General features: G+C 49.7%; 4 protein-coding genes across 4 annotated transcripts; 3 read left to right on the top strand and 1 right to left on the bottom strand.

Moving 5' to 3' along the window:
• The first annotated feature begins 1,928 nt into the window (after positions 1 to 1,928).
• aspf7 (RlpA-like double-psi beta-barrel domain-containing protein) lies at positions 1,929 to 3,913 on the top strand. The gene has a single exon (XM_747066.2). The coding sequence runs from the start codon at positions 2,379 to 2,381 to the stop codon at positions 3,189 to 3,191; it is 813 nt and encodes a 270-aa protein (XP_752159.1). The 5' UTR covers positions 1,929 to 2,378; the 3' UTR covers positions 3,192 to 3,913.
• A 464-nt stretch (positions 3,914 to 4,377) lies between these two features.
• On the top strand, positions 4,378 to 5,289 carry AFUA_4G06660 (uncharacterized protein; the record flags this gene model as incomplete). Its single annotated transcript, XM_747067.2, has 2 exons — positions 4,378 to 4,967; positions 5,131 to 5,289. Exons 1-2 carry the CDS (start codon positions 4,752 to 4,754, stop codon positions 5,287 to 5,289), a joined length of 375 nt encoding a protein of 124 aa, XP_752160.1. The 5' UTR covers positions 4,378 to 4,751.
• A 3,625-nt stretch (positions 5,290 to 8,914) lies between these two features.
• AFUA_4G06640 (sphingomyelin phosphodiesterase) lies at positions 8,915 to 11,655 on the bottom strand. The gene is made up of 3 exons (XM_747069.2): positions 10,912 to 11,655; positions 10,770 to 10,856; positions 8,915 to 10,703 (listed from the first exon to the last, which is right to left on the bottom strand). Exons 1-3 carry the CDS (start codon positions 11,035 to 11,037, stop codon positions 9,033 to 9,035), a joined length of 1,884 nt encoding a protein of 627 aa, XP_752162.1. The 5' UTR covers positions 11,038 to 11,655; the 3' UTR covers positions 8,915 to 9,032.
• Positions 11,656 to 13,336: 1,681 nt separating this feature from the next.
• Positions 13,337 to 16,645, top strand: AFUA_4G06630 (putative MFS monosaccharide transporter; the record flags this gene model as incomplete). The annotated part of the gene is made up of 5 exons (XM_747070.2): positions 13,337 to 13,480; positions 13,562 to 13,693; positions 13,749 to 14,217; positions 14,273 to 15,530; positions 15,593 to 16,645. 5 exons carry the CDS (start codon positions 13,337 to 13,339, stop codon positions 16,329 to 16,331), a joined length of 2,742 nt encoding a protein of 913 aa, XP_752163.1. The 3' UTR covers positions 16,332 to 16,645.
• Between the last annotated feature and the right edge of the window lie 26 nt (positions 16,646 to 16,671).

Here is a 16,671-nt window from a genome sequence, read left to right as displayed (position 1 = left end):
GAACTACTGGGTACGGATCAAGCGACTGGTTCCTAAGTAATGCGTACCTCTGTGCACCGTATTTCAGCCAGAACTCTACACAGTACATATCTAGGCAATGCTGATGGATCACAAATCCTGAAGCTTGGTCGATTTAATTAAGACCTGCAGGGACGAGTGTCCAGACTCTACGCTAGACCGTGTAGATTTTTCTACCTTGAACAGCCTGGAGGTCAATGCTCATGAATCTTGCCAAGTCAAGTTTGTCAACAGTTGCCACAGATGGACAGATCCAGTGGAGAGTTTTCTTGTTTTCTTTGGTGAGGGGCGGCATGAAATCTCGTCATGGAATCTCGTCACTGTCAGGATTGGTAGGGTGTACTCCGTGGCGTTGCTGCAAAGACACACACACGCACACACACCCTCCCCCACCTGCTCTGAAAGAAAAAGACAAAGAATTTTTCGAAATACAGACTGAATGAGTATGCGATAATCATTGATCGGAGTCGAGACCTGTGAGAATCAGACCATTTCTTGTCTTGTCAAGGATATTCTTGCCTACGAACAGTCCCGGTCAAAGTCCGACAGTCCCGCCCGGGAACAGAAAATAATCTATTGGACAGTTGTGTTGTCAAGTCCTGATTCTACAGAGTAGAGCCAGGATGCCACCAGTCAAAAATATGGAGTAAGGATGACGATGAGTCTACGAGAACTGAGCCAGTTCACCGGTAGCATCCGCAAATCACAATGGTTGCTGCTGCGTTGTGGTCTCAGTTGGTAAGTGGCAGCCAGTGTTAGACTGGTGTGCCTGGGTGGCGTGCACTGGGTCGCGTACCTGACCAATACTGCTGGTCTTCACAGGGACCACCGCAGAACACATGTCAGACGGTCGAATAGTGGCCGGGTACGAATCGGATCTTTTTGTCGTCAGTTCTACTATGTGTGTCTCATTACGAGTGGTCGGGTTCGTATCCCTGAACCCTGGTGGTGGAGATTGAGGCCTCTTCTTTCGAGAGAAAGGCTCGGGTTGTACGGAAAAAGAATCTCTGTACAGTCCAACATCAAGCAAGTTACAGATTTGATTCATGTTCAAGAACAAAAAAGGATCATACACAGCCTCCCATGTTTCATTAATTGTTTGAAAGGATTGTGGCTGAGGCTGAGGCGCATTCAGATTCAGGCACCGTAGGGAAGCCTTTTTTAGCGGAAAACAGACGCGACAAAGGAAATGAATTAGTTGCCTCGCCCAGCCAATCATAAACTGTAAGCTTACCACTCCTAGCTTTATTAGGCTTAGAGTTAATGAAGAGTGAACACCAAGCAGGGGTGCCTCACCGGCGGCTTTCCTTTTGAGCCAATCAGCCAATCGCTCTTGATCTCCAACGCCTCCAAATTCAGGTACCCGCTCAGCCTGAAATTTCATCCCAATCACACGCCATTCGGGCATCTTACTGGTGAACATCGACGACGTATCAGAAAGTATCCAGTCTATGCGTTGGTTGGCAGAGTCAGGTACCGGGACATCTGTAAGCTGGACAGCTTGGCTGATGTCCCAAGGTTGCAAGCTCTCCCCATATGACCAGAAACCAGAGCAACCTATCCCTGGGACACGGCCCGGCCCAAGAATGCTAGCAACCACTTCATGGTACTTCCCAACGGTACCTGTATCTCACTTCCAACAGTGTGGACTTGGAGGGGGGGTTGAACTGGGAGAGAACGGTGGGTGGGTGGGACCACATAAACCTTCAAAAGCAGTCTGATTTGTCCAACAAAGCCCACCACACATTGCACACAGGTTATACAGAGTATTCCATGGGTTCATCCCATGCTGGCCAGTATCCATAAATTTTATTACTAGTCCACTGACCCACTGGACCCACAGGTAATAATCGGTAATTCAGTATTATCTTGAGTGCCTCATTTTCACTTAGACTCCAGTTAGTGAGGTACGGAGTAGATGTCCCCTAGTGAGAGGCTAACAATGACCCTGCTCTACCTACCCTGTTCTGGTTAGTCTGGTACTGTTTGAGAGTCTCGACTCTTGTTGCGTGGAAGACATGGCAACTTGCTACCTTAGTCCATTCCCAGGTGGGTTCTGTTAAATACTGAATTCCTCCCTCCGCGCAAATTCCTCTCTTCTCCATTCCGTCTACCACCACAGTCCTTCTCTTTGACAGCTTCCTGTCGTTCCTTCATTCCAGTCTCCAGCCTTCTCTCGGAGCCTCAGTCGATACTTCATACTGCTGCGCAGTCTCTGTCTGTCTATCTGACTGGACCCCATTCCTTCCTTCACTCAATCGTTCTATCAAAACGACGGTCGATAATACCCGACAAACCACCTTCTCTATAAAGGAACACTCGCAGTGAATCGCTTGGATTTTAAATATCATCCTGTCGCAATGGCTCCTATCTTCAAGTCCCTTGCGCTCGTTAGCGCTCTTTTCGCTGCCATCAGCTCGGCCGCCCCTGTCAACCTTGACAAGCGTGAAGTGGACGTAGTGTGGACAACGGTCACCACTGTCGTCTGGACCACCATCGATGTGACCACTACCATCTACCCTACTCCGCAGGCCCCCACTCCCCCTGTCGTTGAGTCTACTCCGACCCCAACTCCATCAGCTGCTCCCGAGCAGGCCGAGCCGATCGAGACCTCAACGCAGCCCGAGACCACCAAGTCTCAGCCCACTCAACCTTCTGTCGCTACGTTCATTCCTGTCGCCGCCGCCGCTGCTGCTGCTGATTCTGCTGCTCCCATCCCTGAAGAGCCGGCTCCTCAGCCTGCTACCACCGCAGCTCCTTCCACTTCTACTACTACCCAGGCTGCCCCGTCCGCTCCGCCAGCCGCTAACAGCGGTAGCACTGAAAAGGCGGCCAGCAGCGGATACAGTGGCCCCTGCTCCAAGGGCTCACCCTGCGTTGGCCAGCTCACGTACTATGACACGGCTACTTCCGCCAGCGCTCCCAGCAGCTGCGGCCTGACCAACGACGGCTTTTCTGAGAACGTGGTCGCGCTTCCCGTGGGCATCATGACTGACGCTGACTGCGGCAAGACCGTGACCATCACCTACAACGGTATCACCAAGACCGCTACTGTCGTGGACAAGTGCATGGGTTGCAAGCCCACCGATCTCGACGCGTCCCGGCACTTGTTCGGCGAGCTGGCTGATTTCAGTGCGGGCCGTATCGACGGCATGTCGTGGTACTTCAACTAAAGCGTTGATCGCTTTCTCGAATTAAAGGACTGTAGCATGCTCGGACTGGAGACAATTTTCTCTTCCTCCGTTTCTTAAACTTATCTTCTTCCACTCCTTTTTGACCTTTTATACCAAGAAGATTCATGGGCCACGTTGGCCTTTTGGATCAATTTATGTTCATGTCCATAAGACATTGGTCACCTTCATGAGCCAAAACTTTTTTTTCCTCTTCTTGCTGCAATGAGACAAGTGAGGAAACAGCAAATCCGAGCACGCAATTGCTTACATTTCCGGCCAGCTCGGAATGGCAACTGCAGTCCTTTGGTCCCCTTTTTTTACTCTTCTACGACGACTACGATCAGATCAACGGCACGGGAAATACACACAGAGACACGGGAGGTCTAGGCGCAACAGGTTGCGATATGATTGGACGAGAATCAGGAAATTCCGCCCATCATCGTATCCAACGAACGGCAGTTTATTCTTAGATTAGGGAAATATGTCTTACCGATTAAGAACAATGATAGAAAAGTTTGCTCTTTCGTTTAGGCAACAGCTTTTCCACCTGACCCTGGCCTTGAATCGTAGCCTGGTAAGCCTATTTGTGAGTTCAGGAGCAAGGCTGATGGCAAGGGCACCTAGCCCTACGTGTGCTGTCGGCCACACCCCCACCACACTGCTGCGCCGCACGCCCACTTGAGGCATGCTCTTTGCGGCATAGTGCCTGCTGAGCTCTCTTGGTTCGCCATGAATTCTACAAAGCTAAGCTACAAGAGGTCAAACACGACCAATGCATACTTCACAAACAGAATTAGAAGCTCCATGAGGAAGTCAAAGCCTTGAGTGCACACATCGATAGTTCCCACCGTCGCCCTCGGCTAGAGATCGTGGGCCGCCATAGCAGCCAGCTTGGAGGCAATGCGATCCCTCCGCCAAGTTACCAACGCCCTGACAAGAACCAGAAATGCGTCTGGATCAGCACCCAGCGGTCATTCGTAGATCCAGAGGACAACGAGGCTAACTAAGGGAACGCCTTCGGCCAATACCTCCCCTGCTGACTTCGCGAATTCCTACATTTGTACAGCCCTGCTGAGTGCACCAGCTACGCAAGACGCACAGATTGCCGGGATTGGTACCACTAAAGACTAGACATGTGATCCGCGTTAGGGATCAAGCGTCGGCAGAAGCTGCTCAAAACAACACCAAATAGTGGAACGAGCTAAGAAACAGCACAAAACTAGTAAAGCCAAGGCTCAGCATTGTCGTACACCGTACCCTGACAGAAGACTTCAAATTTAGAGAATGCCAATACAGAGGCCAGCGCGAACATCATAGAAGAAAATGACTTAGCGGACCAGAGATGTCAAACCAAAGAGTTGGCTCGGCTCAAGCAGAAGGACAAAGTGCTAGGGAGATGCTGCGTCGCTCAGCACCTGGTTTAACTCTGCAGAGGGGGCTGAATACATCCTTAACAACAGTCTCCTTGTTGGCCAAAGACAGATCAGCAGCGTGGAATGCCATGAGATCAAGAAAAAGAGATGCTTTTGAAAAAGTTAAACAGTCACACTGACCCTGGAAATGACATTTGCGGATCGACTGGCTAAGGATGCCGCGCGCCTAGGCAAAACGCACCCCTTCCCACTACTTTCGAGGGAGAGCGCGTGCCTTCCTGGCAATATCCTCCATCAGTGGGAACAGGAAATGGAGGGGTGGTCACCTATTGAAAGATCGAAAGCATCCTTCCAGAAACATACAAAAGAGAAGGCTATATGGAAGCCTTCCCAGGAACTAAGTGTACCTATTGATATAGCTACACATAGGTTATATTTACTTATTCACCTATGCTAAAGCCTTTTGCTTCCGCGATAACAACCTCTGTGTGTACGGCGCATAAGAGACTGTCACCCATATGCTAGTGGACTGTCTGGATCTGAGGGACATTTAAAGGGAGTTATAGAGGGAAGTAGGGGACGTGTTCAGTAGCGTCTCGAGTTTGCTGGGAGGCTTGACCAAAGATAAGAAAGGTAAACCAGACACCGTCTCAAGGGAGAAGACGGTCAAGGCCGCCTTAGACTTCGCTGAGGCATCACAGTGGTTTTGGAGTCGCGCGCCATGAGGGGAGCCTAACAAGGGGAACAGCAGTTAGGCTATCGATTTCAGAGCTGTGTGCGTCAGAGGAAGTATTGACAATGGGTCGAAAAACACTGAAAGAAAGCGTGGTTTGAGCGAGGATTATAAAATGTACAGGGACAATCGGAACCCAGTCAGTGAGACTGTTTATGGGGTAATAGTCCGTTAGACGCGTTCCAAGTAAGACTGTGGCAGACCTTCTTCATTGGTAAAATTGGAGCTGAGATCATCACCTTATTCAGCCTCACAATAACTCATCTCAACAACATCCACTCCTTCTCAGTTTTCGACATAGCCACAAATATTGACTCAAGAGCGCCGTGCCCTGAAGGATGCAAGGCACAAGTGCACTTCGACTGTCTGCTGAAGGTACTGTGGATGTTCCTTTTTACTCCTTCCAACAATGAGTGATATCGTCCGCCCAAGTAAAGAGACTTATGACAGCGTCTTGCGTGAAAGCTATAACCTCTGGTTGTTATATCTTGATGCGGATGATTCCAGAACCCTCCCGTTTCACTGCATTGAGCTCAGGAATATTCTTTCGCAAATACTAAGCTTCCTCGCGCACGGCGTACGTCCTGCTAACGAATCCCTTTTGTTCGACTGTGTTAAGAAAGGCATACTACCAGGCCTATATGATCGTTTTGTAAAAGGCAAATCAAAGTGGGAAACTTCGAACGGGCTTTGCGATTTGGAGCCAAAAATTGTACTGCACCAACATCTACTAGCAACTCAGACCCCTCTGAAGGTGGAATTTGCTGATTAAACTTCTTTTATGGAATAGCCAATCGTCCAGGGCCTATATGGCCACGATAAGGGCAATTATGCCACGGTTCTATTGCTGGCTTGGGCATATATACTATCTATTCAGTGGAGTAAGCTCCTGAGTCACTCTTCAAATCATTAATGTATGGTTAAGTATTAAATAAACGGAATGATTGCAACATCACACGGGAAATATGATGTGGAGGTCACGATTGGTGATGATATTGAAGAAGGTGAAGCTCGTTGGTGGAGGGCTATCTTGGTTGGTGATAAGGGCTGGAGGATAACCACTACTTATAAGGGCAAGACCTATATCTCACCATGGTCTGCATCAATCCTAAACAGGTCTCTCAGCCATGCAAGACTGATTATGTGCAACAATAATCCCGCACCACCCTCATCGGAAACTGCTCTTAAATATTTGGCGAAGTTCTGCGCGCATCACTAACTATAGGGCTAATGTTCAGCTGCTCTAGCTGCAACACTCTACATCCTATTATTAGTAGTAGGTTAGTTACACTACCAGTGCCAAAGCCAGCCACCATATCTATCACTCAGATTCAGAATCTGGTGAGCTTGGATATTCCCCTGATCCAACCTTTGCACATAGAACTTGTTGTGGTATATAGCAAGTTTCTTTCTGTGTACATGTCTTTAAGCTTAGATATTTAGGGTATGCGATCTTTGTTATATAGTACTTTTTTTAATGCTAATATTGAATATAATTTAGTTAGTGCCTGGCTTAATCTAGCATTTGCTGTGATTGACCCTATCTTAAGAAAATGACATGCCTAAATTCTTGGCAGGCGACAGCCATAGTTAGTAATGCTTTAGCTTGATGCAATCATTATAGGGATAGCAAAGTCCAAGTTACAAGATATTAAGAATGGATTGATAGTGGTTGATCTCCACGTAGCTGCGTGGACTGGAACCATATAGTTGTTTATAACCTTGAACCTGAAGGCAAGTAATGATTGGATAATCTGCTATGAAGATAAATGCTAACTACTATTCCTAACTTCTAGTAATAAATATGCTTGCGCTCCTACTACCCTGTGGAAACCCTTTAGTAAATCTTATCTCTGCAACACTAGGCTGGAAGTCCAGAAACATATACTATGTAATTACCATTACTTCAGGTACAATGCTTGGTATTAGTGTCTTACCAATGGTGAAGAACTATAAGATCCTAGACTTGGCAAAGTTACGTCAGATAAAAAGGACTTAAATATGGGGAAGGCTCGTGGATCTCCTCTAACTCTGCGTTATTGTTATTCTTCTCTAGAATCATTATCTGAAGGAGAAACTTGTGGAATATTTGAGTGGTTATAGATGACAGGATATCTGGCATGGTGAGAAGCTTTTATATTAACATCCCTAGATTGATATCAAAAGTTCTGATAAGTCAGACCTTGACAGCACTGATTTGAACTGTGGATAATCTGCAAATTCCAGCACCAAATCAATCCAAAACTGGATTGAGGCCATTGACTCCACACCCGAATGACCCCAGACACTCAGAGATGCTCTTGCGAGACTGTCAAGTCTATGTACCCCTCTACTCTTCGAAGCCGTGTGGTCCACCAGCTGGGTGGTCCTTGAATTTTCTGGGCCGCCATGGTCACCAGTCTGACAGTTTTTTCATTGTTTCCGGCCGTCAGCTTCCTTGTAGACATGTCTCCAATGCCCGTCGTTCCAATGATTGCATCTGCTGTTCCGACAGGAGCCACTGGCACCCGAACTAGCCATCATCGTGGCTGGAAGGCTGTGTCGTACGCTGCAAGCTAAATATCCTGATTAGTGTGCAAATCACTCGGATTCTTGTCTTCTGCCATACCTCAGGAGGGTTCAGGGTCTTGAAAATCATTATTTAGGGCTTGCAGGGAAAGGCGTTGGTTTTAATATTCAGTGCAAGAGTAAGTATATAGCAAAGAGACTCTCATTGCGTTCTTTCCCATGGCAAACCATGATCTTGACTTTTGTGTTATGCTCATCTGTCTTCTCGTTGGGCGTGTAATGGACAGATAGTACAATATTCCGCGTCCCAATAATCCCTTGAAAAGTAATGTGGTCTCTTCTACCTTAGATAGATGGTTCACCGTTCTGGTGCTCTTGGGACATGAAATCGAGCTACTTTGAGAGTCACCAGCTGAACTTCGCGCCATGGCCCTTCTCAATTAATAGTTTACATGAACTCCATTGTTATCCACAGTACAACACCTGGTTTTTCTAAGAGAGCTCTCCTTAGGTGCAGTAGTTAAGGTCCAGGGAAGCTTTCAACTTTAGCACTAACAGGTGTCATGGTTATGCAGTCTGCTTAGTATGGCTTCTCTCCTGGATCGTCTTACATCCATCAACTCAAAAGATGTGGGAGCAATGCCGGGATCTAGGCTGCCTGTAATATACAAAAGAATCACTCTGTTCCCCGTCCTCAGAAATCCTTTGCGCATGTCTACCAAAAATCATTGAGTTACAACTTTGCTTCAACTATGGATTGATTAGTAGTATCTCAGGGCTTATATCAGTACTTGAGGGCCAGAGCTCATTGCTTATATAGAGAGTGTAGGGAGAAGATAAACCTCTATAAACATCCTGAGTAATCATCCTTCTTGTCAAAAGTAGACTTAGTAAGACATGTGAAGCCTGCAGAGCACTAGAAATTCAGTATAGCTGATTTCAGAGGGTGCAGAGAGATCATTCCATGCAAAGAGAAAATATAAAATCATATGAAATCCTTAATTATAACCAGGTCTAGCGCAGGCTGTCCTTTATGAAGGCCACCTTCTCAGAGATGTTTATCCTCCTTAGATGCTCTACTTAGGTTTGATTTACGAGGCTGAGGAGATCGACTACGCATTGGTCTTGCATTTCGCTTTCACCTAATCTTGACGATCATGTGTCCTTTCGTACTTCGTAGACAGATTCTAATCCTCCATAGGGTTCTATATGTAGGCATTGGAACAATTAGATATACAGCTCAGCCCGCTGCAAAAGCAGCCCCTGCAAGTCATCCGTCTCCCGTATGACGGCCGCTAACACCCTCGCCAGCCCGCCCTCCTCGCACTGCGGCCGAGTGGAATGCACGTGCACTTGTGGGCCAGAGGCAGAGGCAGGGGCAACACCGGCGAGGTTCAGGCCATCGCGCTTGGTAATGGACAGGGTGCCGCGCACACAGCCGTACTGGGCGTCCGCGGCCCTCAACGAGCAGATCTGATCGCGCGCGCACTGCGCGTTGCATTCGCGCACTTTAAACCCCCGTGTTGTGCGCGCCCACCACGCCTGAAAGACGGAGTTGTCGGTTTCCATTAAAACCGTGACGTTGTGCCAGAAGGCCGGGGTGAGTTCTGCGGTGGGGTCGGTGACGGGTGGGGTGATGAGGGAGCCGTAGCTTTCCTTGGCGGAGTAGTATTTTGTCCATTGAGGCGTGGCCTCGGTGGAGACGTTTGCGGTGTAGACGGTGTAGTCTAGCACGGCGAAAGTTACCGGGTCGATGTCGTAAATGCGGAAGGCTGGGGGTCCTGAAGTTGGGGTCAACGAGGGGGTAATGTACCCAACAGCGGATGCGGAGTCCGCGCTTGGGTGCGCCGGGTCGGCGTAGGAGACCTGGAAGAGGTCGGTGTGCGTGTGGCCGAAGAACAGGGCGGCGATGGTCGCGTCGTACCGCTGGATGATCTGGTCGAGGTAGTGCGAGTAGTCGTGCAGGGTATCGGTACCTCCTGTGGGAATGTGCGCGATGAGCCAGACGCGCTGGCCCGCTGTCTCAGCGGCCTGCAGCTCGGAGATGAGCCAGGCGAGTTGCCCGTTCGGATCGTACTCCATCGGTTCCTGGTAGGCATAAAAATTGTACGTGTAGTAGAAGACGCTGTTATATGAGATGATGCGCAGCTTGCCTCCCGGGTGAACGGCCGAGTAGGATCCGAACTGGTCGGTCGCGTGCACAACAGGCGCGGACAGCGGACCGCCCACCAGGTTCGTCCAGTCTTCGGCGAGGGCATCATAGGCCCATTGTGGGTTGTGGGAGAGGGGAATGCGCTCGGAGGGGAAAAGGTTGACGGGCGCGGTGTCGTGGTTGCCCAATGCGGCGTAGACAAGACCCAGTTGGTCCAGGAGGCTGTATGTCGCATTGAGATCGTGCAGTACTTCGGTCTGGTTGACCGACCAGACATCATGGGGGACCACGTCCCCGGTGTAAATGGAAAAGGCCGGGTCCATAGCGGCGATGGCGGCCACCATGCTCTCCTCGAGCCGAAGCGGGGGGTCGCATTTGGGATGACCGTACGGACCGCAGGGGAACGAGGTCTTTCCGGGGGCGTCATTCTCGGTATACACACGGCAGCAGATGGGCTTCGAACACTCGTAGTTGGCGCCAGTCTCGTAGGCGCGATCAACGTGCGTGTCGCTAATATGCGCTACCCGGATCGGAGGCTGGCCGCTCGGAGGGGGGCGATGCGTCGAGGGTTTGGGGACAGGGAAGGAGATTTTGTACGGTCGAACCTCGGGATAGTCGCAGAGGCCAACCATCTGCGAACAGAACGATTTCGAGGTATGCGAACCCACTTTGAGTTGCTTGAGCACGTAATATGCGGCGGGACCTTCAGCCCTGATGATACCGGCGCAGACGTCGGGGTCCTCCACCTGAAAGAGCAATCAGATTTTTTTTGGGTGTCAAAAGTCTCATCATTATGCTTGACAATGACATACCTTGGCCAGCTTGCACACATCGGTGAGGACATTGATCAAGACATTTTCTCCGAGACCAGCGACCAGTTTGAGCGTTCCCAACAGTCCCTGCCAGAGATCAATCACTGTCCAGATTTCTCAAACTTTGTAATTGAGAACAGACCTCGCAACCAGCACAGGTGATTGTCTCTTTGATATCATCCCAAATCGTGCTGGCCCAGTTCTCGCTAGAGGCGCCGTGAATGGTAGCCAGTGAGGCGAGAGCAGCAACAAAGGTGGTCAATCTCATTCTGATCCAAGCTGTCCAAGCAAGCTAGCCTAAATATTCCAGGCGCCGATCCCCCCTTATGGCAAGATATTTCAGGTGAGCAGGCTGTGCCATCTTATAGATGGCTGTCAGTCAGGTGGAGCCTCGTTTACCGGCGTTTCTGCAGAAAGTCGTCTACAGAATTCTGCAGACCGACGGAATCCGGCACAGATCATAGCTGTGAAGAGCGCAAAGGTTACATCGATAAGTCTTGGTTCCCTCGGAGGTAGAGAGTCGAATAAGCTGGGAAGTCGAGATTGACAGCAGCTTAGCAGCCATGTGATGGAAACCTCAAGCGGGGGTAGGAGACATTCTCCACATTAGAGTCGCATCTCGAGGCTAAGCGAGGATCTCTGCATCTTCATCGCAGATTCATGACTAACGGTAATCAGATGATTAACCTGAGCCTGCGATGTTCTGTGCAGAAGTGGACAATTCCATGGTCGTGGAGGAGTGATGAGATGAAAATATCGTCCAAGTGATCGATATGCGGTCATTCGAGAAATGTCCGCCATCAACCGAAAATATCAGACATCAATCTATCTAACGAGACACAGACAATGCTGATGAGAGCGATGGCAGATGCCATTAAACAAATCACTAAACAATGAAATCGACTTAATCCTGGTCCCTGAATCCTGAAGACTACCAATCGAGCGTCCAAGGCATCAAGGCGGACTCACTTACTCGATGAAAACCGATCCATATCCACAACCTTAATGATGAGTTATACTCGATAGTCAACCTTTATCTAGTCCTACGTATGTTCCTTCCATCCTTGAGTACCCAAAGGTCATTCAATAATCTGCAAGGGAGTTTCTCCCTCTCCCCGGCGCGGCAGTGCAGCAGATCCAAGTGGTGATCCAGATTGATGGAAAGAGGGGAACCATGATCTTCCCCTAGAACAGGAAGATTAGTTTTTTAAGGTTTCCTGTGTGAAAGGGTGAGGCCAATTTTATGGAGCGGATTTGTCGGTTTCTTGTGGCTGATGGATCATGGACGAGTAACGATGAAGGAGGCGTTCGGTTCCATAACACGCAACAAGTGAAACTTCAATGGCGGCATGGACGGGGACAAGGCCGCATGCGATATTGAGAGAAAGCAATCACTGATGTAGACTAGTTCAAGCGCGTGGGACAAGTCTGTTGGGAGATGAGGCCTTTTGAAAGGTTGAAGGTTCTGAGACATGGCTCGTGGTAACGTCGTTGGTTACGGAGTAGACCTTGATTGTTATTTGGTGGCATGACCATAATGATACCTTGGGAGTTAGGCATCATGGTGGTACTTCGCATAGGGTACGGAGTAGGCTTTAACAAAAGTATCTTCCATCAACACCTCCTGAGTAATCCATGCGAGAAATGATCCAATGCTCATGATAACAAAATGACAAATATGCGGCTCACATTCCGATGATCGCCCTTCCATGTTTCTTTTTTCCCCTGCATGCCCAGAAAATATCACTATGTATTGTCCTATTCCCCGTCACCAATGGTTTTTCCTCTTCACCGGGAGAAATCAACTGCTGTCTGTTTGTCTCGAGAAACTCCTCTCAAGATGGTATGGTCACCTCATTGATAGCATCAACTAGTGATAGTGATAGACTGTCTCTTCATGCTTTACTTATCCCTATACATATAGTACCTGTATGGCCCTGTTGGCCCACGCGGGCCACACAAATAAAGTTGCTCGTTGACTAAGTACCACCAATAACTCACTCTTAAGTTACCACATTTCTCCGCTTGTGGAAATCCCTTCGATTATTGCCCCCCTCACATCCCCAGAATCTTCTCTCCTACCCGTCATTTCTCTTCGTTGACTTTCTTTTCCTCAATTTTCCAATTCCCCAATCTCTCGATCTTCGATCTCTTCGCATCCCATCTATTATTATTATTGTTATCATCATCAATAATATTGATGATTCCAACTTCAGTCCAATTCCTCTCTTGCAGTCTTTTCTCGCCATCTCCGTCACCCTTCCGCTCTTTCTCCCGCCCTTCCTTTGGAACCCGCGACCACTTTTCAAAGAGTCATTAAGTTGGACTACGCTCTTTGCCGTCTTCGGATTCCTTCAACTGCTGGCCAGTCGTCCCACTTTCCCCCTTCCGAACTTGCGATTCGGTGACAATGGGGTCGTTTTGCAGTCGAGAATTGAATATATATCCTCCATCTGGGAGCTTAGTTCTATAGATCACTTTTGATCGGGTCTAAAACCTTCGTGGGTTGGTTCTGGGTCTGGAAGCCGCAGGACACGCTTCAAGTGGTCCGTGCGTGTTCGTCCAGCATGGCGGATCGCAGACCAGAGGTATTGGTCGTCTCGGTCATATTTTTCGCTCTCGCAACCGTCTTTGTAGCTCTGCGATTTGTGTCGCGGATCTTCGTCGTGCGGAGGGTTGGCCTGCATGACTATCTGATGCTACTGGCTTGGGTATGTTGCGCACTCGTCGAGGCGTTCTGATGACGTCTGCGCCTTCGTGGTCGCATGGGAATACCTGCTAATCATCCTCAGTTGATCGACTTTGGCTTCTCGTTCTCGCTCTTCTACGCGACCAGCAAGGGTCTGGGCCTTCACGACCATGATATTCCACTCGACGATCGGCCCGGTCTCAACCGTGCCGATTATGCCTTTACCGTCCTCTACGTGAGTGATCTGGTCCTTTAGAATGCCCAATGGCTGTTGCTGATACTATACCTAGAATCCTGCGCTGATGGCTGTTAAAACCTCCATCCTCGTTTTCTACCTTACCTTGACCAAGGGCGAAAAAGTCTTTCGCTGGGCCAACTACGTGACTCTCTTTGCCGTCAATGCCGCGGGCTTGGCCCTCACTCTCGTCAACGTCTTTCAATGTCGTCCCGTGCACGCTGCGTACTCGTATCCTTTGCCACCGGACGCGCATTGCATCGATATCCTCACTTTATACCTTTCTTCCTCGCCGGTCAACATCATTACTGATTTAGCCATCTTGTTCATTCCAAACCCGATCTTGACGCAGATGCGCCTACCTCGAAAACAAAAGATTATCCTGGTTATCACCTTTAGCTTCGGTTTCTTCGTGGCCGTGGTCGATGTGATCCGAATCGCCTACATCCAGGACGCGGCCACATCCCGTCAAATCGCGGTCAAGGATTTCCATTATCAATCTGCCTCGGTCGACGATTTTAACTGTATGACTTCCAACTGGTCCGCGCGGTTTCATAGGATCGCTGACGGCGCATCTAGGGTACGCATCTCTCTCGTTCATGTGGTCGGTTGTCGAAGTCAACGTGTCGGTCATGTGCGCGTGTGTCCCCAGTCTAAAGCCCCTTGTGGCTCGTCTCATTCCGAAGTTGATAAGAGACACGGACGAGAGCACTCCGAACACGGCTGATTTGAACCATCCTCCATCGGTCGAACCTCCCACAGCCTTGCCCCAGGGAGCTGTCGCGGTCCCTGTCAATGTACCGCCATCGCCTTCGAAGTCCGGCAGCCCCCGGACCCGGAATAAACCATCACAGTCAGGAAGCCGTAGCAGTGGTAGTGTCGCTGACACCCGAGGAACGCAACCAGGGTCCATGGACATGCTGGAGTTCTTGACATCCCCCGAACCTGCTCGTCACGATGCAGAAGCCAATACGGCTACCCTGACCAGCACGTCGTCTCCGCACAGTATCACCTTTTTCGACTTTGTAAACATGAACAACCCGCCCAGTATGCTCAAGTTAACGAACAAAGAATCGATCGCTCCGAACGCACTGACGACCATCCTCTTCTTTATGTGGGGCGTCGCGTATGGGCTACTGGACATCTTGAACACGCAATTTCAGCAGATCGTCCGCCTGGACTCGTGGCGCTCCCTGGGCCTTCATGCTGTATACTTTGGTGGGTACTTGGTGGGCCCACCTCTGGTCGGGCGAACTGTGTTGAAGCGATGGGGGTTCAAGTCGACATTTATAACGGGCCTATGCATATATGCGTGTGGGACGCTCGTCTTCTGGCCCTCGGCCGTATTGACCTCGTATTCTGCTTTTACAATCTCGAATTTCATCGTTGGTTTCGGGCTCGCTGTGTTGGAGACGGCCGCCAATCCATTCATCGCTCTCTGCGGGCCGCTGGAGAATTCCGAAATCCGTCTCAATATCTCGCAGGGTGTGCAGGCTATTGGAAGCGTTGTTTCGCCTCTTCTGGCTAAAAAGGTTTTGTTCAAACGGGTCACTGATGTGGGATCCCTGGTGGACGTCCAATGGACCTACTTGGGCATCGCTCTGTTTGACGTGCTCCTAGCCGTCGCCTTCTACTATCTGCCCATCCCCGAGGCGTCCGATGAAGATCTGGAGGAACTAGCCAACCGTCGCCGCGAGGATAATATGACCAAAGTGCTCGGAGTGCCTGTGGTTTGGTTGACCCTGGGGCTTGGGGTATTTTCCCAATTCTTCTATGTGGCAGGCCAGGAAGTTCTTTCGCGGAGCTTTGATTCCTTTGTTGTTGCTGCGAATCCAAGGTAAGAATCCCTCCGCTGCATTCGACGGCCAGCCCAGACCGCTAACCTGGTTGTTGCTCCAGCCTCGGCGCTTTCGAATACTTGACGATCGGACACACCGTCTTTGCGATCGGGCGGTTCCTGACTGCCTTCATGCAATGGTTCTTGAAACCACGATGGGTTCTGATGCTTTCGTACATTGGCATGATTGTGTTTGCAGTGCTATGCATGAAGACGACCGGCTCCACTGCGGTCGCCATGAGTCTGATGGTCTACCTCTTTGAGAGCGGCGCATTCAGCACGATTTTCGCCCTGTCCCTCCGTGGCACCGCCCGTCATACGAAGACGGCTGCTTCGCTACTGGCCACGGCCATCAGCGGTGGAGCTTTTTTCCCCTTCGCGCAGTACGCCGCCGAGCTCTCGGGTGGTGTTTCCTACTCGTACAGCGTTCTTGTTGCGCTTTTCTGCGCCGGCGCTATCTTTCCCTTGTACTTGAATTTTGTGCCGGCCGCCAAGAAGCAGGTCGACCCCGTCCCCGACGAGTATCTCCGCCGTCACCGCCGTCGTCGTAGCTGTGTGGCCGCGAACAAAACCCTCGCTCCCGTTCCCCGCGAGAAGGATAACCCCTCAGTTGGCGGCGTTCTATCCCGCCGTCGCAGCGTATTGAGCGATCCACTTCCTACCATCAACCTCCCCGAAACAACCTACAATCCGATGTCAAGTCCCAGCAGAACGAATCTTCCAGAGAAGCAGTCATCGTCATCATCTGCCAGGAGCGGCGGCGGGCTCATGCATGACCTCGCCCCCTGGCCGGAATCATGACCCTTGTATATTTTTCTTTCCATTTCCGTTAACTCGCATGATACCCAACCTTAGTCGATTTGGGACGATAAATCTCTTATAGTCTCGGTTTAATACCTTTTTCTTATTTGTTGAGCATTTAGCGACGGTGTTCCGAGTGACAGCGGGGCTATCATATGTTCAGGGAGTATATATATGTATATTCAATACCTGAGGGGCGGCAATTTTGTCAGTACTTACGCATGGGGTCGATAAAGGACAGTCCCATGGTATCTGAAAGACCACTAACGATATTTTACTTGTAATTTATTCAAATATTAATGATGTCTTATTCGACTTCACTCTCTTTGTAGTATTTTCA

The sequence above is a fragment of the Aspergillus fumigatus genome, chromosome 4 (assembly GCF_000002655.1).
Source record: "Aspergillus fumigatus Af293 chromosome 4, whole genome shotgun sequence".
In the NCBI taxonomy this organism is placed as follows: Eukaryota; Fungi; Ascomycota; class Eurotiomycetes; order Eurotiales; family Aspergillaceae; genus Aspergillus; species Aspergillus fumigatus.
The sequence above is the reverse complement of the archived record's forward strand: the minus strand, read 5'-3'. Positions and strand labels throughout refer to the sequence as shown.